Source organism: Euphorbia lathyris, chromosome 2 (assembly GCF_963576675.1).
Source record: "Euphorbia lathyris chromosome 2, ddEupLath1.1, whole genome shotgun sequence".
Taxonomy (NCBI): Eukaryota; Viridiplantae; Streptophyta; class Magnoliopsida; order Malpighiales; family Euphorbiaceae; genus Euphorbia; species Euphorbia lathyris.
Genome location: NC_088911.1, coordinates 76685041 through 76710549, shown reverse-complemented (window position 1 = coordinate 76710549; position 25509 = coordinate 76685041). Strand labels below are relative to the sequence as shown.

The 25509-nt window shown below is 35.7% G+C and overlaps 1 protein-coding gene across 1 annotated transcript; it reads left to right on the top strand.

Annotated features, from left to right (window-relative positions):
• Window positions 1-16792: 16792 nt before the first annotated feature.
• LOC136218653 (metal tolerance protein 4) lies at window positions 16793-19893 on the top strand. Its single transcript, XM_066005672.1, has 7 exons — window positions 16793-17231; window positions 17320-17489; window positions 17600-17798; window positions 18567-18745; window positions 18831-18981; window positions 19068-19198; window positions 19473-19893. Exons 1-7 carry the CDS (start codon window positions 16952-16954, stop codon window positions 19647-19649), a joined length of 1287 nt encoding a protein of 428 aa, XP_065861744.1. The 5' UTR covers window positions 16793-16951; the 3' UTR covers window positions 19650-19893.
• The last annotated feature ends 5616 nt before the right edge of the window (window positions 19894-25509 follow it).

Sequence of the window (25509 nt, the reverse complement as noted above, 5' to 3'; positions counted from 1 at the left end):
GTCTGGTGTCGAGTTGGTTAGCCGTTGTTGTCAGATCTACCGTCGTTCGCCACCGTCTATCCATCGCTGCCTATTAAGAGTGGTTGTTTTGTGTTTTGTTTGGTCGTGGGTTATCTGGTGTCGAGTTTGGGTAGCCGCTGTTGTCCGGTCGTGGTTTTCTCTAGTGTCGAATTCATCACAGGCTGTTTGGTTTTACTGTGTGGTTGTTTTGGTTATGCTGTGTGGTCCTGTTGTGCAAAAAGAAATCAATTGAATTTATTGAATAATAGTTCTAATTGTATCGAATTCTTTAATTAATTAATAATAGAAAATAAGAGACGACATATACGTAATATATAAAATAATTCCACCTCAATCTATGCTCCCGTCGACGAAGGATTTGAAGATCTGATGATTGAGGATAACAGTAGCCCCGATATATGAAGATTCTGAGTTGGAAATGCCGGGGACTGGGAAGTGCCAGGGCAGTTCCGGTTTTTTGTGAGCTGGTTCGAGCTCACAGACCTGACGTCATTTTTTTGTTTGAAACGCTTGTGTGCAAGTCCAGGATTGATTTTTTGAAGAATAAAATAAAATTTGAATGTTGCTACAATGTGGATAGTGTTGGTCGAAGTGGAGGGATTTGTGTGTTCTGGAAAGATACTAGTTGCTGTTCGTTACTGTCTTTTTCGAACCATCATATTGATATGGAAGTTGTGGATCCGTCGAATAAGAATTGGCGGGTTACTGGTTTCTATGGTTGTCCGAAACGGAACAGAATGAGAGAATCTTGGGAGCTGTTGCGGTTATTAGCCTCTCAATCCCAATTACCTTGGGCTATGCTTGGGGATTTTAATGATTTACTGGCGCGGGAAGATAAGCAGGGGTTACATGACCATCCTGAGTGGTGTTACAGGGGCTTTAGAGAGACAATTAGGGAGTGTGGCTTGTTTGCTCTTCCTCTTATGGGTTATCCGTTCACATGGATTCGTCATAGAGGAAAGCCAAATGAAGTTCAGGAAAAACTTGACAGAGTTTTCGTTAACCTGTCATGGCAAGAAAAATTTCCAAATGGATCCTCTTTAAACACAACAGCCCCGTTATCTGGTCATAAGCCTATTGTCCTTCAAACTGAGCTTCTACAGGGGTTTCGACCGAGTCGTCGCTTCATGTTTGAGAACAAATGGCTCCGTGAGAATGATTTGGATCCTACTGTCAAAGCGGGTTAGGAAGAAATGAGACATGTGGGGATCCTTGATAGACTGTCAAATGTGGCAGGCCATCTTGATCGTTGGGGTCGTGCGCTGTTACGAACGGAACAATCTGATACGCGCGTTGGTTTGGCTCGGATGGAGCAGCTCCGTGAATCCTCTACGGAGCAGGCCGCGAGGGGTTATGAAGTGGCTAGACAGTAGGTGATTGACAGTCTTTTGAAAGTGGAGGATCATTGGAGACAGCGGGCGAAGGTGGAATGGCTGTCTGAGGGTGATTTTAATACTAAGCTTTTCCAAGCTGTCGCCAATGGTAGAAAGAAGAGAAATAAAATCAACAGACTGCAAAATGGGAGCGGAAACTGGACATCTGACCCTGACGAACTTTGTCAGATTGCGCATGATTATTTCTCTAACCTGTTCGACGGCGGATCGGGGGATTTTGCTCCTGTCACTGACCGGATTACAACCAAAGTATCTAGGGAGGATAATGAACAACTGCTAAGGGATTTTACGATCGAGGAATTCAAATCTGCCCTGTTTGAGATGCACCCTGACAAAGCCCCTGGGCCTGACGGGTTTAATCCGGGTTTCTTTCAAAGATTTTGGACACTACTTGGAGCTGATATCTTTCAGGTAAGTTGCAGCTGGCTACATTCTGGTATGTTTCCTCCCGGCTTAAATGATACTATTATTGCATTGATACCAAAATGTGAACAACCTTGCTCTATGAAGGACCTTCGGCCTATTGCCCTGTGTAATGTAATCTATAAAATAATCTCAAAAGTGCTTGCTAATCGCCACAAGAGGATTCTTCCTAGGCGTATCTCTGAAAACCAATCTGCTTTTATCAAAGGAAGATCAATTCATGATAATATTCTTATTGCTTTTGAGGTTATTCATAGTATGAAAAGGAACATGCATAGGAAAAATGGGGACGTTGCCCTTAAGATTGATATTAGTAAGGCCTATGATAGAGTGAATTGGGATTACCTTGCTGCCATGCTCCTTAAATTGGGTTTTGACCCTAGGTGGATTAAATACATCGTGCTTTGTTTCAGTACAGTGAAATACTCAGTAAAAGTTAATGATAGATTGGTGGGCCATATTTCTCCGAAACGGGGGCTTAGACAGGGCAACCCGTTATCTCCATATCTCTTTCTATTGTGTGTGGAAGGTTTATCAGCTCTGATTTCACACTCGGAGAGGCTTGGAAAATTGCATGGGGTTCGTGTGTGTAGAAGGGCCCCCCCAGTCTCTCACTTATTATTTACTGATGATGCATTCATGTTCTTTCGGGCAAATCTCGAGGAAAGTAGGGAGATGAAGAGTATCTTATCCGTGTATGAAGTCGCTTCGGGCCAGGCAGTCAATTTTGCTAAATCCGGCATTATGTGCAGTAGTAATGTGGATCATCTTCTTACTGAGGGAATCTCCAGCATTCTGGGTGTTAGTCAACCCCTTGATATTGGCTGTTACCTGGGCTTACCATCGTTGGTTGGAAAGAAAAAGAGGGCCATATTTGCTCATTTGAAGGACAGACTATGGAAAAAGATACAGAGCTGGTCAAATAAGCCTCTATCTAAAGCGGGTCGAGCAACATTGATACGTGCTGTGGGACAGGCCATACCCATTTACTATATGAGTGTCTTTTTGCTTCCTATCTCCACGGCTGAGGAGCTCCAACGGATGTTAAACTCCTTCTGGTGGGGAAACAAGAAAGATGGATCTTGTGGAATTAACTGGATAGTTTGGGATAAGATGTGCACTACAAAGGATGAGGGAGGATTGGGATTCAGGGATTTCACTGCTTTTAATTTAGCTTTATTGGGAAAACAAGGGTGGCAACTTCAGTCATCTCCAGATTCTCTTGTCAGTCAAGTTTTCAAAGCCAAATATTACCCAAATTAAGGAGACGAGGGATTGACATACCTGACGAGTGTGTGATGTGTGGCCTGGACATTGAAGACGCTTGGCACCTTTTCTGGTTGTGCCCAAAAGCACAGCTGATATGGCGGGAGGAGGGTTTTCATGGAAATCTGGAACTGAAAGCTACTGATGCTGCAAACTTTGCATCCTATTTTTTTGATTTCTGCAGGTCAAATAATCCTTGGAATGTGCAGCTCTTTATGGTCCTGCTTTGGTGCTGTTGGCGCGCGAGAAATGATAAACTTTGGAAGCAGACCACCAGTCCGCCAGCGATTGTGGTTGACGGAGGCCGAAGAACTCTGCTGGATTGGCAGGCCGCACAGAGGCGACAGAATCTCTCAAGTGTCGAGTCGTGTTCGGCCCTATGTGCGAATAAATGGCACCGTCCGCCCCCTCATTCCCTCTCTTGCTGCACTAATTACAGCACTTTCACTATCCTTGGAAAATCTGGTAATAGCGCGGTGTTACGAAGACCCGATGGTTCTTTTGTGGCTGCTCGAACTGGGACTACGGACGGCTTGATGGACTCCCGCGAAGGTGAAGCATGGGCTATCCTCCAAGCGATGAAGTGGATCTATGGTAGAGGAGAAAGTGCAGTAATCTTTGAATCTGACTCACAGGTTGTTGTTCATGCCATCAATTCAAACCTTCCTGATGTATCTGAATTCAGGGATCTTATTGGTCAGATCCGGCTCTTATTATCAACTCACAACGGCTTCTCTATCCGTTTTATCTGAAGGCTAGCAAATGGTTTAGCTCATGTCTTGGCAAGAGCGGTCGCCCAACATGTTAGCCCTTTTTATTATGATGTTGTTCCGAGTTTTGTTTCGCTTTCTGTTTTAAATTTCTGTAATGACTCTCAGCATTAATAAATTTCTCTTTCAAAAAAAAGAATTAAAATTCTCTTTTTTATTATTATATGTGAATAATTAATGCTTATATACAACTCTAAGGGTTGTATATATCATTTGCCTTAATTAAACTATTAAAATAATTGATTTTTTTTTTCTCCTTACAACTCTATCTCTCCATCAAAATTTCCTTTATTATTATTTATATTAATATTAAATCTTTGTTCTCTTATAAATAACAACAAACTTGATATTATATTACCAAAAAAAACATAAATAATATAAAATGTTATATAAAAATAAATAAATTAACAAAGGTTTGATATATTATTTACCTTATCAAAACAAAAATAAAGTGTCCTCGTAACCATTTTAATTTGCTTAAAATGTTATAATAGCTCATTCAACTTGTTTAAAATAGAGTTAATTAATCATTCACTTGCAAAGAAGTAAACTCCACGCGGAAAGTATGATGTATATGTTTTGAAATGTTATTACATAATTTACAAAATAGAGTAAAATATATTTAAAAATAAGTTTTTTTTTTACTTGTTCAACTGTAAATCATGCCCTCTCTAATATTAGAGTCGTATATCCCAACTTTGATCGTTTGACTTTTCTAATAAACGTGCAACATACTTTCCACGTGCAACTTACTTTTTTTTGCAATTAAATGATTAATTGACTATATTTTAAGTAAATTGTGTGGGCTATTTTGATATTTTAAATAAGTTGAGAGTGCAATCAAAACACTTTAAAAGTTTAGAAGGAATAAACTTTTTAGAAGTTAGATCTAAAAATCATATAATAAGACTACATGGAATAATAATAAATCAGTTGACTTCCAAATGAATTTGGAATTAAATTTATATAAAAATAATAATTGACTTCATTCATTACATAAATCCGAACTCCTTTCATTATTGGAAAATTGTATAGTTTATTATTATACGGATCTTCATATAACACTTTTCGCAAACTAGCAAACATTGATTAATTGTTTAAAGAAAACATTCATTACTGTTAGGGAAAACCCCGCAGCGGAACGAAATATTTAATTTGGGTAAATAAATTGATAACAAAATAAAAGAAGAACAATAAAGTAAATGACACAAGGATTTACGTGGTTCGGCGGTGTGCCTATACCACGTGCGAAGGAGACCGAAAATTATTCCACTGGAGAGACAAAAGTGGTACAAAAGAATGGAGAAAATAACACTCAAAACCCTTAACCCCAATACACCCAAAACCTCACAATTCTCTCTTAGAGAATATCACTCAAAACTAGCAATCTAATATCAATTGCTAGGATGCCCAAAACCTATGCCAATGCATGGTATTTATAGGCAAATTTTGGAGTGTGAATACAAAGAAAAATAATGTGTGAACAAAGGGAAAGAAAAGGGATAAATGTGAACTTTGACAAATTTAATTGGTGTTCAAAGTTCAACATGGTTTGAATTGAAATTCAAAGTATTCATACTAATTTCAAAGCATTCATACAAATCTCCACCTTGATTTGAAATTTCACCAAAAGTCTTCCTTCGCCGTAATGCCCTTTCGGGCCAGCTCACTTATTGCTAATACCGATCAAGTTCAAGCAATGCTTGAACTTAGTTGTTGGAAAAGGCTTCGTCATCATGTCGGCTGGATTATCTGCAGTACCAATTTTACTAACTGTAATATTTCCTTCAGAAATAACATCTCGAATAAAATGGTACTTCACATCAATGTGTTTCGTTCTTTCATGAAACATCTGATCCTTCGTCAAATATATAGCACTTTGGTTATCACAGTGAACGACAATCTTCTGCGAATTTGAACTGAGCTCACCAACCAAGCCTCGTAGCCAAATAGCTTCTTTTACAGCTTCAACTACAGCCATATATTCTGCTTCTGTAGTGGACAATGCAACTGTAGGCTGTAAAGTAGCTTTCCAACTGATGGCACTGCTACCAAGAGTAAACACATAACCTGTAATGGATCTTCTTCTGTCAAGATCACCCGCATAGTCTGAATCAACATAACCTGCCACCATATTCTCACTCCTTCCAAATTTTAAACAAGCATTAGTAGTACCCCTTAAATATCTCAGAATCCATTTCACGGCATTCCAATGATCTTTACCAGGATTAGACATATATCTACTGACTACACTGACTACATGTGAAATGTCAGGACGAGTACAAACCATCGCGTACATGATACTACCAACCGCACTAGAGTAAGGTACATGTGACATATATTCAATATCCTTTTTGGACTGTGGACACATATCAGCAGAAAGTCTGAAATGAGCAGCAAGTGGAGTACTTACAGGTTTAGCATTTTTCATGCCAAATCGCTCCAACACTTTTTCAACAAAACTTCTCTGAGTTAAACAAAGTGTTCCTACAGCTCTATCTCTATAGATCTCCATACCAAGAATCTTATTGGCAGCTCCCAAATCTTTCATCTCGAATTCACTGCTCAGCTCTACTTTCAATCCGTTGATATCAGACATATCCTTGGCAGCAATAAGCATATCATCAACATAGAGTAACAAATAAACAAATGAGCCATTTGGAAGTTTTGTGAAATAAACACAACTATCATATTGGTCCTAAAATAACCATGCCCAATCATAAAGGAATCAAACCGCTTATACCACTGTCGAGGAGACTGCTTTAACCCATATAGTGATTTCTGCAACAAGCAAACATGGTCTTCTTTGCCTTCGATTTCAAAACCTTCAGGTTGTTGCATATAGATTTTCTCCTCAAGTTCTCCATGTAAGAAGGCAGTTTTGACATCGAGTTGTTCCAACTCCAAATCATTTATAGCAACCAATGCAAGCAAAACACGAATAGAGCTATGTTTAACAACATGAGAGAAAACATCATTAAAATCAAATCCTTGTACCTGACTATAGCCCTTAGCTATCAATCGTGCCTTGTATCGAGCATCTTCAACGCCCGAAATGCCATCTTTTCGTTTGAAGACCCATTTACAACCGACAATCTTCTTGTTCTTTGGCGGTTTCACCAATTCCCACGTTTTATTTTTGTGAAGAGACTCCACCTCCTCTTGCATGGCTATCAACCATTTTCCAGAATCATCATCGGACATGGCTTCTGAATATGTTGAAGGATCGCCAACTCCTTCAATCTCTTGTGCAGCAACACAGGCAAAAGTGATATAGTCTGCTAACCTTAGAGGTTGTTTTCTTTCTCTTTCTGGCCTGCTTCTAGCAACTGGATGCTCCTCTTTAATAGCTGTAGATTCTTCTACTTCGGCAGACTCCATCAATTGTTCATTCAATGGAGAGAATGAATTCTCCACCTCAACTTGAACCTCCACCTGCTTATCAGAATTCTGTATCTTGGTGTTAGAAGTGACTGAAGACTCCTTTGGATGAAGCATGACAGATTCATTAAATACAACATTTCTACTGATTACAGATTTTGGTGACTTGGGATCAAGAAGCCAAACTTTATATCCCTTTACACCAGGAGGATAGCCGAGAAAAATGCCTTTTTTAGATCTGGGCTCCAACTTTCCATCATTCACATGAACATAAACAGGACATCCAAAAATCCTCAAATCAGAATAATCAGCGGGTTTTCCAGACCATACCTCTTCAGGAGTTTTACAATTAATTGAAGCAGACGGAGAACGATTCACTAAATGACAAGCTGTTAAAGCTGCTTCAGCCCAAAAGTCTTGAGATAAGCCAGAATTTGATAACATACGACGAACCTTTTCTAACAGAGTTCTGTTCATCCGCTCAGCTACACCATTTTGTTGTGGTGTTCCTGGAACTGTGAGATGTCTGGAGATGCCCATATTTTTACAAAATGTGTTGAATTCATCATTGCAAAATTCTAGACCATTATCAGTGCGGAGACGCTTGATCTTCTTACCAGTTTGGTTTTCCACCAAGGCCTTCCATTGCTTGAAAGTGGCAAAGGCATCATTTTTCTGCTTCAAGAAATAAGCCCAAACCTTCCTAGAGTAATCGTCAATGAAGGTAAGCATATATCGAGCGCCACCTTTTGAAGGAACACGTGCAGGCCCCCATAGATCTGAATGGATATAATCCAAAGTGCATTTTGTTTGATGAACACTAGTATTGAAACTGACTCGTTTGTGTTTGCCAAAAATGCAATGCTCACAAAACTCCAACTTGGACGTATGTTGACCACAAAGGAGACCTCGTTGACTTAACATGGACAAGCCTTTCTCACTCATGTGGCCGAGCCTCATGTGCCACAATTTGGTAATTTCTGACTCCGGCATGGAAGAGGAAACTGCAGCAACACCCGTGGCTGTTGAACCTTGTAACACGTACAATCTTCCAACTTTTCTGGCTTTCATTACAACTAGAGCACCTTTCAAAACCTTCAAGACTCCATCTCCACCAGAAAATCTGCAATTATTGTCATCTAAAGCAGATAAAGAGATAAGGTTTTTCTTCATGTCAGGAACATACCGCACATCTGTCAAGGTTCTGACAACACCATCATGCATTTTGATTTTGACGGTACCAATACCAACAACTTTACAAGGAGAATCATTTCCCATTAACACAACTCCTCTGTTTACTGATTCATAAGAGGAGAACCAATCTCTGTGAAGGCAAATGTGAAATGAGTAAGCAGAGTCAAGGATCCACCCTTGTCCAGATGTAGCACCATCGTCGGACACGGCATAGACTTCGCAATCTACTTCATCTTCAGCAACACTGGCGTCGGCATGATTGTCTTCTTTATGAACCTTTTCTTTATTTTTCTTCTGTAGCTTGAAACATTCAGCTTTGATGTGCCCTTTCTTTTTACAGTAATTGCATGTCACATTACTGTATCTAGATTTTGATTTTGATCTCGATCGATTGTTGTTGTTGCTGCTGCTGGGATCTTTTGTAGAAGATCTCCCTCTAACAACCAGACTTTTTGCAGGGCCATTTCTATCACCAAAAAGCTCTTTGTCTATTAGATCTTTTGAAAATAGACACCCTTTAACCTCATCTACAGTTAGAGTGCTTTTACTGTAGATCATGGTCTCCCGGAAATTTTTGAAAGACGGCGGTAAAGATCGTAACAACATAAGAGCTTTATCTTCTTCTTCATATTTAATATCTAAATTTTCCAGATCCAGCAAAATTGAACTGAAATTATCAAGGTGTGACTTTAGGGATGTACCTTCCGCCATATTGAGCATGTGAAGACGATGTTTCACAACAAGCTTGCTGGTGAGGTTTTTGGACATGTAGAGAGACTCAAGTTTCTCCCATAAGCCTTTAGGAGTCTTCTCATGGATGACTTCACGCAGAACCTCGTTTGACAAGCATAACTGAATGGCAGCTAGAGCTTTCTCCTCCATTTCTTGTTTCTTCTCCTTTGTTACCGTGGGAGGTAACTCGTCTGCTAACACCTTGCTCAATCCGTTTTGTGTCAAAATAGCTTTCATCTTGACTTGCCATAAGGCAAAGCTGATAGTACGATCATACTTCTCGATATCAAATTTTGTTGTCGCCATAGTAGATCCCAAAATAAATATTAATTGGCTCTGATACCAATTTGTTAGGGAAAACCCCGCAGCGGAACGAAATATTTAATTTGGGTAAATAAATTGACAACAAAATAAAAGAAGAACAATAAAGTAAATGACACAAGGATTTACGTGGTTCGGCGGTGTGCCTAGTCCACGGGCGAAGGAGACCGAAAATTATTCCACTGGAGAGACAAAAGTGGTACAAAAGAATGGAGAAAATAACACTCAAAACCCTTAACCCCAATACACCAAAAACCTCACAATTCTCTCTTAGAGAATATCACTCAAAACTAGCAATCTAATATCAATTGCTAGGATGCCCAAAACCTATGCCAATGCATGGTATTTATAGGCAAATTTTGGAGTGTGAATACAAAGAAAAATAATGTGTGAACAAAGGGAAAGAAAAGGAATAAATGTGAACTTTGACAAATTTAATTGGTGTTCAAAGTTCAACATGGTTTGAATTGAAATTCAAAGTATTCGTACTAATTTCAAAGCATTCATACAATTACATTGTTATATAACTTTAGAATTAAAATTAATATATGTTAGGTAACTGTTACTAATCGGATAGAATAAAATTTTATTAGAGTTATGATAAAGTTAGACCATTTAAGGTTAGGGTCTAATTTATCCAGGACACTGTTTACCAAAAAAAAACTAAATGTTCAAAAATGTTCTTTGATATACCGTAATGTAATATAATGTAATTAAAGTCGTAATATAATTAAAATTATAATATAATGGAATTGTGATTCTATTCCCATATTTAATTGACAAATAAAAAAATGATAAAATGTAATTACCATTACAATACTTATATTTTTCTAATTAAATATAATCATAAAATTTTATTTACATAATTAAAATCAACAAAACAAATGAAACCATAAAAAACACGAAAAATACAAAAAAAAAAAAAAATCGAATCGAAATCAAATACAAAATTAGATTAACTGAAATCAATAATTTAGTGTACAATTTTTATCGTTTTTTTAATTTCTATTTTCAACATTTTTCACTGTTTTTCTATTTTCTCCTTTTTTCGGTTTCCGTTTTTTTCCTTTTTCTCGTTTTCAATTTTTCATGTTTTTCCTACTTTTTGCATTTTTGACAAGAATGATAGGTTAGATTGAAACGTAAGATTTGACGAATGAGAGGTTAGATGAAGCTTTAAAAGTAGGAATTAGAATTACATGTTTTGGATGTAATGAGAATTCAAGTCATTTTTCTATGTAACGAGGATTATAAGATTTGTTGAACAAAATTTAACTCATGGTCAGGGGTGGATGTAGGGGGCATTTGTCCCCCCCCCCCCCCCCCTCTCATCCCGAATAAAATAAAAATAAAAATAATTAGTCCAAAACGACGTCGTTCTTCTGGTTCCGCTCAAAACGACGTCGTTTTGCCTTGTGGGTTTTTGATATAAAAAGAAGGGTTAAGTGCAAAAATACTCATAACATTTTGGGTCAGGAGCAATTTTATCCCTAACGTTTAAAATGGTGCAATTTTATCCCTAATGTTGGAAGCCAAGAACAATTTTACCCCGAACGTTGATAAATTCAATTTGAGAAATAATTCATCAAACTGTCTTCTCGGTCATGAATCTTGTCATCTACACTTCACACATGCGTTATTTTATTAGTAACAAATCACAAACATATGTTGGGATGTGAAAAAATAAGAAAAAAAACTATTAAAAATATATTGTCTTTTGTACGAATTAGACAAAAAAAAATCACCGATATTTATAAATATTAATCTCCAATTTTATTATTAAATTACAAAAAACATTATATCATTTTTTTAGAACAAATTAATATGCAATTGGTGCAAAATAAAGAAAAAAATGACTGTATTTTATAATAGTGTCTTAAATTGATCCAATTTATCAACGTTAGGGATAAAATTACTTTTGGCTACAAAAATTAGAGGTAAAATTGCACCATTTTAGACGTTAGGGATAAAATTTCTCCTGACCCAGAATGTTAGGAGTATTTTTGTACCTTAACCCTAAAAAGAAGCAGTATATGTAGAGGCAGCAGATCGTTTTCAAGCTATGACAGATCGTAGATGTCAATTGTCACCTCGTAATCGTCGATCTACTTAGCATTAGAAGTTTTTTTTAAGACATTTTATATCGAATAGCAATTATGTACTAAAGTATATTTTTTTCAATTAATGCTATTTTGTCTAAAAAAAATTTACATAGATGTTGTTCCGAGTTTTGTTTCGCTTTCTGTTCTGAATTTCTGTAATGACTCTCAGCATTAATAAATTTCTCTTTCAAAAAAAAAGAATTAAAATTTTCTTTTTTATTATTATATGTGAATAATTAATGCTTATATACAACCCTAAGGTTGTATATATCATTTGCTTTAATTAAACTATTAAAATAATTGATTTTTTTTTTCTCCTTACAACTCTATCTCTCCATCAAAATTTCCTTTATTATTATTTATATTAATATCAATCTTTGATCTCTTATAAATAACAACAAACTTGATATTATATTACCAAAAAAAAACATAAATAATATAAAATGTTATATAAAAATAAATAAATTAACAAAGGTTTGATATATTATTTACCTTATCAAAACAAAAATAAATTGTCCTTGTAACCATTTTAATTTGCTTAAAATGTTATAATAGCTCATTCAACTTGTTTAAAATAGAGTTAATTAATCATTCACTTGTAAAGAAGTAAACTGCACGCGGAAAGTATGATGTATATATTTTTTTTAAGACATTTTGTATCGAATAGCAATTATGTACTAAAGTATATTTTTTTCAATTAATGCTATTTTGTCTAAAAAAAATTTACATAGAGTTTTGCCCTCCCCCGCCCCCCCCCCCCCCCTCCCCTCAAATCCTGGATCCGCCACTGCTCATGATTTGCTCATTCAATTACAATAAAATTATAATGTGCAACCAAACATGGTAATGAGTCTTCAATATAATGGTCATTTCATTACAAAGGTATCTTACCAAACGCGACCTAAAAGTAGTTCTTATAGAAAGTAGACTAATAGTTCAAGTGGGCCGGTTTTATTCTAATACTTCTTTTGGCAAGATAGTCCTTTGTTTATTAGGGCAATCTTGCTTATAATGTAATGTGTTTATGATCTTTAATATAAGTTTTTTTTTAAAAAAAAAAACTAAAATTAGATATTTTAACACATCTAAACCGATGCTTTCATATAGTGTTGCTGAGAGATGTGCGCTTCTTTTAAACGGAAGGAAATGAACATCATAACACATAATTTCATACCATATTTGCTTAGCGATTATTAGATGAAAAATGTATGATCACAACTTTTCTTAGTGTATGACTCGTTAAAATAATGGTTTTTCAAAATGTTATTCTTAGGACCCTTAACTTATTTTGAAAGTATAATATAATGTAGTTATATCTTGGAAGCTTGCTCTGTAAGGGTCATGTCTAATTCGTCCTAAAATGGACCAATCATACAACCGAGTTAGATTATGAGGGATGGAATATAGTAAAACAAAAGATTTACATGTGTTCATATCTTAGAGTTTCTATATTTCACTTCCCGAAAAATTATGCACATGTGCATAATTGTGAAAATAGAAAATTATAAGACAAAAGGAAATATAGTAGATGTGATATGGAATCTAGGATAAAGAATATAATCTTTCATAATACATGTTTAATCAAAAGCTATATATCTCCAACAACTATATATTACTAGATTATACATGTCAATCGATAGGTTATATATCTCTAATGAGTGTATAACATTAGAGCTCTCGAATCTATATCGATCGCACAAACTATTTGCAAGTATAAATGAGGCGAGATAAGGAATATGTTTTATGATGTGCAAGTGAGAGATGTAGGGAATATATTAGGGTAAAATATAAATCGTCTGTAACTGAGAGGGGTTGGATCTATATTATATGGATAACTAAGGTTTTTCCTAATTACAAGCTATGAATAAATATAGTTGCTCCGTAACCTAACTCTAACCCAATGGATAAGAGAAACAAAAGTTACATTTCTTCTTCTTATTCTCTATGGGCCCTCTCTCTCTCTCTCTCTCTCAGCTAGTTTGTGGATCATTACTTCTCCTCCTAAAAAACTTCATCGTAAGAGTTGTCTGACATGTAATATGAAATTACGGTTCGATTCTTCCACTGCAATAACACAACAATAATCTGCACTTCAAGAGGTAATTTAATTACTCGTGTATCTTATATTCGGATTTGTATGTTCAAATTCCTTAAAAAAATAATTATCAAAATAACATGACTAACCAATAATACGAGATCACGGTCTTAATAAATAGATAATTGCTCCACCATAACATAACTCTAACCTAATAGACAAGAGAAGTAAAAGTTGCCACACTTATCTTCATTCCCCCCCCCCCCCCAATCTCTCTCATCAATTGTGTTAGAAATTGGAGATAATAAAGAGAAAATAGGAACGTGGTTAATCATTGTCCTTAAGGAAATATTAGCCCGCACTGTCAATTGCTATTGGGTTTCTGACTAAGTTTCCTCTAGGATTTCCCAAATATGAAATTAAGAATAACAATTCCATTAATTTCCTTATGAACGTATTTGAATGATTAAAACAGAAGTAAAAAAAATCTGAAGGATTAAGGATATTTATAATCAAATAGTCAGTAACCAAAACAATTAAAAAAATTATTTAATCTTATCCAAAAATTAGCCATTAATGAAAGAAAAAATAATATAAATATTATTAATCTTAATTAACCACGCGCATTTGTCTCATGCTATGTGTTAAGTGCATTTAATATATAAATATTAAATGACGAAGGATGTGAGTAGTCGACTCCATGTCCCGACATCAATCTCACCCTTTGATGTCGGACCTCGCATCGGGTCCAGACGCTCGCGAAACGCCCTTAGCTGACCTACAGACCTCAGAGGCATTTGGGTCATTTAGCACCCCACCTTGCCTTAGAATCTATAAATACCCCTAAGCAGGCAGCTCAAATGAGGTAACTTTCTCTCTATAATCCATACTCTTGATCTCTCTTAACGTCTTGCATATACTAACTTGATCGCCAGAGTGTCTTTAGGGGACCACTCCCGCAACATGCAGCTCATCCAACCGGCTCCAAGTTCATTTCTTTATCATTTGGTGCGATGAGCGTGGAACGAACAAATTAAAACCCTTCGAAAACGACAGAAAATTTTCTTTTTTTTTCTTTTCCTCTTTGTTAATCAAGCATGAAAGGATTGCCTCTCCCATTAGACCTTACCCACACCAAATAAATAGCGGACACCAACCAGCCTAGTAGGCAATAGGAACTCGAGGCGACGGGAGCCAACCTCGCCTTTGAGGATGGAGCAACGGCCAACACCGACTCGGGGGAAGAGCAAGACCCATGACCAAACTCTTAAAAAATCTACACGAATTCCAAGCGGCTCAGAACTGGCTGGTCGAAACACAAAAACAGATGATGGCTGCGATGACAGGCTGCGGTCGACAAACTACGAGGAACACAATAAGGATAAGAAAATAAAGAAGGAAGACAAGGGTAAAGCTACGATGGAAATCCGAGACCCTCGCTCCTAGAGAGACGACGGACCCATCATATATTACTCAGACGACGGTCGCACACCAAGAGGTGCCCAGGAATACACAATCAAAACCAACATCCCTTCCGCCCCTGAGCTCTCATTAAAGGCCTCATACTACCAAGATAAGTTTTGCAAGTTCCACAAACGTAGCAGCCACACCACGGAGGAGTGCAAACACTATTCATGAGAATGCGAGAAGCTCATCCTCCAATGCCTTACTCCATGCAGCACCCAGCCACGCGACGAGGGCATGACATGCGGCACATCTCAACGACGATAAGACCAATACCCCAAATGGCCAAGGTGTCAGGGGGAGATCAACGTCATTCATGAGGGCTCACCATCTCACCCAAAGAGCACACATGGCCTGAAGAAGCTTAAAGGGACGGCAAGAGAGTCCCTCGATGTCAGCCCACTGTTACGTACCGCCCATAGCAAGGCTCTCATTATTTCCCTGCCAATCAACAACTTCATGGTCCATTGTATCCTCATCCACACGGAAAGCTCGGTCAACCCCCTAATCTGACAGGCTCTCGAGGCTTTGGGGCTGCACAAAAAAAGGACTAAAGGAAGGAACATTCCCTTTATCATAATATTGTTAGTTGTAAGTGGTTGTTTAGGACAAAATAAAAGGTTGATGGGCATGTTGAATGGTATAAGGTGTGGTTGGTACCTTGTGGTTTCACTTAGTATTCAGGTTTAGACTATAAGAAAACATTTAGTCAATTTGTTAAGGTAACGACAATCTGAACCATTTTTGTTCTCGTTGCCTCCAATCACTGGTTCATCAATTAACTAGATGTTTTCAATAATTTCTTGCATGGTAAGCTAAATGAAACTATATAAATGGATCAAATTGTGGGATTTGTTGGCTGGTATGATCCGAACCATGTTTATTTTCTAAAAAAATTATTTGTATAGATTGAAACGTGCACTTAGAGAATGGTTCAATCATCTAAGAACCTTTCCGAATATGGACAAAAATTATTTAAAAAGGGGATAAATACCAAATTTAGCTATAACTTTTTAAAAGAAGTGCAGATTTAGCTTTAAAGTATGAAATTGTGCAAATTTAATCCTAACATTTTCAAATATGGATCAATTTTAGCTCTACATCATTGAAAATTAGAAAACCTTATTTGACTGGTATTTTACGGTCATTTTAGACCTTCTAAATATCAATTATGTCTAAGATATTTAGTGTATTACTGACAAAAGCACCATACGGCTTAGATTTAATAAGTCTAGATCTAACGGTGAATGAGCAAATTCACTTGCTCATTAAGATGCGAAAATTCTTGAAAAACTAAATATGCTACCTATAAGTTTATCACAATTTTTTATTAAATTATCTAAATTATTTATTATATTATTAATATAATTATAAAAATGTATGAACTGTTTCAATTTACTTCTAAACATTCGATGTAATAATTAAATAAATGTTAAATGAGTAATACATGATTAAAATTGGAATAAAAATAATTAAATTTGTATTATTTTATAATTTAAGGCTAAATCTATTAAATTGGACTATTTATCTTTTAGTAAAAAAAAAAAAAAAAAAAAAAAAAAAAAAAAAAAAAGCAAAATTGAAGTTTTCAATAAGGTCGGAGACTTATGACGGAAAAAATAAAATATCTTTCCATAAACTGCAAAAGCCAAAAGTTTGGTGATCTCAGCATGAGACTCAGAGCTAAACAAAACACCAAAGCCAGTGACTTTTTTTTTTTTGAATAATTATTTCTGTTACATAATATAATATGTCAGAAGTAATAATTTGTTAATTTTCCAGTCTGTCATCGCAAATACAAATACTTGAATACTAGTCTTTCAAATTCAATCATCATTTCGTTTGTTCATGTTGTGTTGTGTTGTGCGTAGAGTAAATACATGCACACACTTTGAAGAAGCAGGTCAGGTCAGGTCAATAATGGAACCTGAATCCCCTCAGAATTCAAGCCCTAAATCGCCTCTCTTGGTGCATGAAAGAAGGCGAAGCGGCAGACTCAGTCGAGCCTACTCGGTCACTTCACTCAGAAATGACTTCTTGGCCAGATTGCCTGATAAAGTTCGCTCTTGCATCGATGTTGAATCTCCTTTTCACATTGACGTCTCTAAGGCCAAGGGCTTATCCAAAGGTCTCTTGTTTCTCCACTTCTGTTTTATTTTGCTCTAATCAATTGTTTGTTTATCATTTTATGCTAATTTGGTATTTATATTATTTAGATGAGAAGGAGTATTATGAAAGACAATTTGCCACTTTGAAATCGTTCGAGGAAGTTGATTCCGTTGAAGAAAATGGTACCATTTTTGAGGAGGAGGATGAAGAACAGAAACAAGCTGAAATGGCCATGAAAATCTCCAACTATGCTAATGTTTTACTCTTGGCCTTTAAGGTAACTTCAAACTCTGCTTCTCTTCTGATTTCTTTTTAGATAGATAGCATTAGGAAATTAACATTCTCTTTGGGGCTCAATGAATAGAGATATTTTTGGTCAATCTGCAGATATATGCTACAGTAAAGAGTGGATCAATAGCTATTGCTGCATCAACTTTAGATTCTTTACTTGATCTAATGGCTGGTGGTATACTTTGGTTCACTCATGTTTCTATGAAAAACATAAATATTTACAAATACCCTATTGGAAAATTGAGGGTTCAGCCAGTGGGCATAATCATTTTTGCAGCTGTTATGGCTACACTTGGTATGCTGTTTTCCCTCACTCAGCTTTTCGCTTCAGTTTATTATATCTTTCATTGTTGTTGTTGATAGTAAACATCTTCGCTGATTATGAACATGTTACTCATCATTCAACCTGTTTAGCTTGTTGTTTTACAGAAAATATACATATTCTGTGGAATGATACCATGTTAAAGTCTCACTTTGATATTATACATATTACTAGCAGAGTTGAACTTGCTGCTCTTATTTCCAATTAGATTGGCTTATGACTGTCAGACTTCAGACCCGAAATGAAAGAGACAAAAATATTTTGAATGTCATTCTAATCATGTTTTTAGAAGCATTCTAGGTGTTAGTCTCTCAAATGAGTATAAGCTTTATTAACTAATAGAACCCATATTGTTTTTATATGCTTAAGAGGATCTTGTTATAGTTGTTCTGATTTGAATGTATCAAATACTTTTAAAATTCCTAATAGTACAAAGGCAGTTGCCAAAATTTTGCATTTTCAAGTTCTCCTTTAGGCATTCCCTGTTAATAAATTGCTTCTTTGAGCTTTTATTACTTGAGAATGCTCCAGATTCAACATTAGCGAACAAAGAATGTTTTTATATACAAACTTGCTAACATGTTAAAGTACATAGAATGCATATATAAATCTCACACTCCCTGTTCTCTTCTTGAAGTCTTTTGCTTTCTCAATTTTAAGCATATCAGCTGCTTGAAGCTAAGAATAACGTGTGGTGCATTCCTAAAAAATAAACTAATGTGAGGACATTTATGGTTACAGGCTTTCAAATATTGGTCCAGGCTGTTGAAGAACTGATTAAAGACGAGCCTCCAGCAAAGATGTCATCAGACCAATTATTGTGGTTATATATAATCATGATCACTGCCACTGTTGTGAAGTTGGCACTCTGGATTTACTGTAGAAGCTCGGGAAACACTATCGTTCGTGCCTATGCAAAGGTTTTTGCTATTTTCTTGTAACTTAACTTTCCGTTTCAGGTTGTAAATATCAGTTTATAAATTCCTTGACCATGGTAATATGCAGGATCACTACTTTGATGTGGTAACAAATGTGGTGGGTCTAGTTGCAGCTGTTCTTGGTGATGAGTTCTACTGGTGGATAGACCCTGTTGGTGCTATTTTTCTTGCTATATACACAATTACAAACTGGTCTGGAACAGTTATGGAAAATGCAGGTAGCTTTTTTTGAAGGTTGTCATTCCAAAAGGAGCAACACCAAACAAAGCATTGTTGATCACTCATATGCTCATTCTTGTTGCAGTTTCACTTGTTGGGCAATCAGCCCCTCCTGATGTCTTGCAAAAATTAACTTATCTTGTCATAAGGCATCCTCAAATTAAGCGTGTGGACACTGTTCGTGCTTACACCTTTGGGGTTCTTTATTTCGTAGAGGTCAGTCATAAGCTTTAGTGTTGAGTATTGACAGTGTTAAGTTCCAAACATGATTTCATTGTTTTGGTTATTAAATCTGAAGTTTTTTAAGTCAAATGTATGAAATGAAAATCAAAACTGTAATTTGTTATACTTATTTTGTCATTTCTGCACCATTTTTTCTTAGAACAAATTAGCCATATAAGATGATCCTTTAAATTAGGCATCATTTTATGCAAGAATTAAAGGCAAGTGTTTGGGGGTTGGAATGCTTATTTATGCTTGAAACAAACAGGTTGACATCGAGCTTCCGGAAGAGTTGCCACTAAAGGAAGCACACACAATTGGAGAGAGTTTGCAGAACAAAATAGAGAAACTTCCAGAAGTAGAACGAGCATTTGTCCATCTCGATTTTGAGTGTGAACACAAACCAGAGCATTCTGTTCTCAGCAAGCTACCCAATAGCAATTAGCCTTACCCTTCTTCATTAAAGATTTATATGTGTATTTTACTATTTACTATCATTTAGATCATCCATTATCAAAATTTTGGTTGATTTAACTTTAAGTTGAGGTGTTCAATTTGATGTGCCAATTGCTAATGATGTTGAAATAGGTAGGAAGTTGTGGATGATATTGAAGCAGCAACGGTTTGTTTAACGACGAATTATAAATATTCAAGTGAATTGTATTTTAATAAAATTATAAATTATGCTATGGATGACATTCGTATACTCAACTCCTACTGTTAGGTTATTGGCAGGAGATAACTGCACAAGTATTAGGAGCAGGATTCTTGACAGATGTTTGGTTTTTGTTAATTGGATCAATGATCTTCATCTTTGGCCCTATGTATCAAATCTGATGGTACTCCAACTTTAATTGATCTTAGAATTGCTCCCATTCAGCGTATTTTCACGTTCAGGCAGCCTGGATGTCCTGTCCCACGATGCTTGCCTTCCATAATTTTCTAACTTGTGCCTGGGTATTACTCATGGATTGAATTTGATTGCTTTAGTCCCAAAATTCCAGAATTGATGGAGTCCAAACCAAAGGCGGCTAGTTGTTCAGGTTAGTAACAGTTGAATTCAAGTTGAAGCTAGGCTAGGCTTAGGGGTGGCAACGGGGCGGGGCGGGGACGGGGGCACATCCCCCATTCCGCCCCCAATAATTTCGGGGGCGGTTTCGGGGAATCCCCAAAAATACGTTCGGGGATTTTTTAGCACCCACAACCACCTGTACGGGTGCCTACCGGTGACGGGGAATCCCCAAACCCCAAATAAAATTTTAAAATTTATAAAGTTTATGTAGATATCTTTGCTGCTGGTGTATAATAGAGGAAATTAAGTCCAACGTCATCTTTCACTTAAATTTTACAGTTAATGCTTATGATCTTTTATATTTTATCATTAAAATAAAATCATTTTATAATACTACCAAACTCACAGAAAACTTATTTTATTTATGTCAAATACACTGTAAAATTCCTATTTATGTTATATTAAAATATTCTGAAAATATATTAAAATTTTACTCATAAATTTGGATGAATTTGAGATTAGTAAATAATAAAAAAAACCATTATAATAGCAACAAGGTTGCTGCTGCTGTGTTGCTGGTTTATGAACCAGCAGCATTGCTGCTGCTTTAAACCAGCAGCAGCCTTGCTGCTAGTTTAAACCAGCAGCAGCAGCCTTGCTGCTGGTTTAAACCAACAGCAATAGCAACTGGTTTATTTGCTGCTGGTTTATAATAAACCAGTTGCTATTGCTGCTGGTTTAAACCAGCAACAAGGCTGCTGCTGCTGCTGGTTTAAACTAGCAGCAAGGCAACTGGTATAAACCAGTTGCTGCTGGTGGTTTAAAATGAGCAGCAGCAACTAGTTTTTACCAGTTGCTACTGCTATAAACCAACTATTGGTTTATACCAGAACTGATATAAATGAGTGGCTGGCTGGTTTATACTTCTAATACAGCGAAAAATATAGGACATTCCAAATGTAATATCTAAAATTTAAATACAAAAACCAATGTAAACATGCAAAAAATTCTAAAACATAAATGTAATTTTCAAATTAACACAAATTAAAATAACAAGCAAAAGTTAATTTTGTAGTCTTCTTCATTGTCTCATTTCAAGCATCTCCAAGTTGACAATTGTTGCAGTCTTGGCTTGATTCACATTTTCATCAATCTAGATACAAAACGAAAAAAATAAAATTTAGATACATAAAATAAAACATAATTTTGTGTGCTTATATTACTTGAAGAGTGTCCATATCTCTAGTGATTGTCCACAGCAATGAATCTTGAACTGATTCAGAATCTAAAAAACACAATTTTTTTTATTGAGTTAAATCATTCAATATCTAAATAAAATCTAAATAAATTAACAAACAAAAGTATTTATATTTAATACCTTTCATTTGAGCTGCTAACCAACTTTGGGTGCACATTAATGCTTCTATTGTATCAGAATGAAGACTGCTACGAGAATCACTTATAACTCGCCCACCAGTACTAAAAGCTGATTCTGAAGCCACAGTTGACATAGGAATCGACAGTATATCCCTAGCTATCAATTGTAGTATTGGGTATTTAGGGCAATTTTTCCACCAAGCCAATAAATCAAACTCACCTTTTCTTGGCATCGAACGTTCCTCTAAGTAATGATCAAATTCAATCCCAACATTATTACTAGAGATCTCAGAACAAGCGACAAATTGCTCAAAGCCACCACCATCTCCCATATAAGAAGCATCTCCATTCATTGATGATTCAAAATTTGTTTCATTTCCACCAGCATTAAACTTTGAATATTCTACCACTAATTCATAACAAGCATGTTTTATTCTTTCCATTTCAAACTTTGCCATTACTTCACCATGCATCAATGGAAGATAATATTCCAATGCCTTGAATTTGTACCTAGGATCTAGAATTGTTGCTATACTCAAAACAAGGTTGATATCATTCCAATACTTATCAAATTTTCTAATCATTCTCTCTGCCATCTCTTTAACATATGACATACTAGAGCTCAACCATGTCCTCAAACTCATTCTAATTTCACAAATCTTAGGAAGGAAAAGATTAGCAGTAGGATAATTAGTACCAGAGAAGAATTCAATTGCAACATAAAAGATTTTCAACTTATCACAGATATTTTGAGCAATTTCCCAATCTTCATCTGATGGACAACATTGAAAATTAGATTCTCTTCTCAAACGCTTAAAAACATCTTTATATGGAATAGCAACATTAAGCATATGATATGTCGAGTTCCACCTAGTCCTACAGTCCAAAGTTATCTTTTTGGTCAAACTAATCCTCATTAGGCGGGCAGTTTCTTCAAATTTTTCAGACCTCTTAGGGGTGGTAGTCCAAAAAGATATACAATCCCGAACATTCTCTATGAATTGATCAATAATTTCCAATCCATCCTTTACTATCAAATTCAGAATATGTGCAGAACAACGTACATGCAACAATTTTCTATCCAACCAAAGACAATTAGAACTTAACTTACTACCCATCAAGTTCACCATTGCATCATTTGTTGAGCAATTGTCTAAAGCCAAAGCATACACCTTATTATCAATATGCCAATGCAATAAGCTATCAGAAAGCACATTAGAAAGCACCTCAGCAGTATGCGGACAAGGCACATGTAAGAACCTAATCAAACAAAATGAAAAATACAATCAAATTCATAACATAATTATACATTTCAAGAAATTATAAAAGTTAAGTACTAAAATATTACCCGATGATTTGACTTCTCAAAATCCATGATTCATCAATAAAATGTGTTGTAATTGCCATAAAGCCCTTTTTTTGATGTGTTGATGTCCACATGTCAGTTGTAATAGCAACTTTACTCTCATTTTTTTCAAGCAATTGCTTCAACTTCGACTTCTCATCCTCATATATGTTGAAGATATCACTTTTAATAGTGTTCCGACTAACACTCTTGAACTTTGGTTGAGCAACATTCATAAATCTTCGAAACCAATAATGCTCCACCATTGTCAATGGGTATTCATGAAACACAATCATACATGCTAACTCTTTCCTAACAAGTTCTTCATTAAACTCCCAAGTTGCAAGTGATTTCCCATTATCATCAATCTTAGCTCCTAGCAGACTTTGCTTTATATCTCTTGTTTTTCTTAATGGACATATTTTAAAGTGACCATGTAAGTGTGTAGTTCCGTCCCTTGACTCTCCACCAAGTTTCTTATTGCAATAATTGCATATTGCCTTCCACTTGTCACCAATTTTTTGTCTTTTAAAATGATTCCATACATCAGACCGACCTCGTTTGGTTAACAAGGTTGCTTCTTCATTTGAAGTGTTTTTTTTTTGCTGCAACCCTTTGGTGTTGATTCTTGTCCAATTGGTGTTGACTCTATTAATGCTTTAGTAGTAGGTGAATCAACCTGACTAAATTTATCCATAATTCACCTATAAAATCAACATTAATATTCATACAATTAGTAATGAAAAATAAAAAAAAATAAACAAAATCAACATTGTAATTAGAAATATATTAGTATTATAAACTAATAAGGGATAAAGTGCAAAAATACTGAAATGGTACAATTAAGGGTCCAAGGTTAGTCACTTGGTCCAATTTTAGACATTCATAACAGATTTACTAACATTGTTACATTCTCATCCCCTGATCTATACAGCTGTTATATCTGATAATTTTTTTATCAAAATCAGTATCATGTTCATCGTCATAATCCTTGTTAGATTTTGATTTAATATTATTTCTCATTTCTTCCTCCATTAATGTGCTTAAATTCTTTCCTCATTTCATTTCATCTATTCTATTCCTCTTCTTCTTGGGCGGCTGCTGTTGCTTTTTTTCTGAACTGCTGCTCGCTGGAGCATAACAACAACATATATGCAATAGAGCATTCAGCAGAGAAGCATAAACCATTTCATTTTGGTAAACTATAAACCATTTCATTTTGGTAAACTATAAACCATTTTGAGAACAGTTTTTGAATCTTCATTCCCTTCTCTTCCCTCTGCTCTAATTCACCATTGTCGTCTGAAGTAATATCCGACGAGTAACCGACTCGAAGCATCAAAAAACGAAATTGAAGTTTCTCATATTGCAGACATACGGGTATTATAAACAAGTTAATACTGGTATTATAAATCAATATCATATATACTGGTTTATAATATCACTATTAACTTGCATTTCTTTGATTTATAATTTATAAACTAATCATTCAAAGCCTTGCATGCATAATACCAATAGTTCAATATGAAAATCGAATATCTATAACCAAAAAGTGAAAATCTGAGTATGTATAATACCTGAAGACTGCACCACACAAAAAGAGAAAAGTTGGGTGTCACTGTATTGAGAAGAAGTCGAGCACCAGAAGCAAAGAGTGTTGCCGTCTGAGAAGAGTAGCGTTGGTGGGAGAAAGCGAAGGGTCTGAAGAAGGAGAGAAAGAAAGAGTAACGTTGGTGGGAGAAAGCCAAGGGTCTGAGGAAGGAGAGAAAGAAAGACGATAGAACTTCTAGAGTTGTTTCTTCTAGGAAACGTTATAATAGGTTGTAGTTTATTTTTTATTTTTGTTTTTATTTATTTTAAACTGTAATCTTAAGTAAATATAGTCTGTATAATTTTTTTAAATCAAATCTAAATGCATTATCTTAAACAAAAATAATTTTTAAACAAACTTTATTAAGAATTTTTATTTTTAATTTAAAATAATTTTTAATTAAAGTATATGTATTATCTTTATATATATAATATTTTTCGGGGAATTTTCGGTTATTTTTACAGGCGGTTTTTCGGGAGCGGTGCGGGGATCCCCACGGTTCGGGGATAGTAACACCCACCCCCGCCCAAATTTAATGTTCGGGGGTAAAATTTTTCCCACCCCCAACCCCGCACCCAAAAATTCGGTTTTTCCCCAGCCCTATCGGTTCGGATCCCCACGGTTTTCGGTTTTTCCCCGCCCCGTTGCCACCCCTAGCTAGGCTAGACTTACTGAAGAGTTGAATTCTGTTTTATTTCAGGAGGAAATAAGAGGTTGGTGGTCTTCAACTCAAGGTCAGGACAGCTCACTTTGAAGGATATGGCTACTGAATTGTTACAACCTAGGGTTTTGAGAACAGAATTTAGGAAGAAGAAGAAAATAGAGAGAATAGAAGTTGTATTAATTCTTTGATAAAATGCTAATACAGAAAATTGACCTTTATATAGGAACATAATTGCTCAAGTTACTTAACAACTAAGAAATGACTAATACTTAACAACTAAGGAATTGACTAATACTTAGCAACTAAGGAATTGATC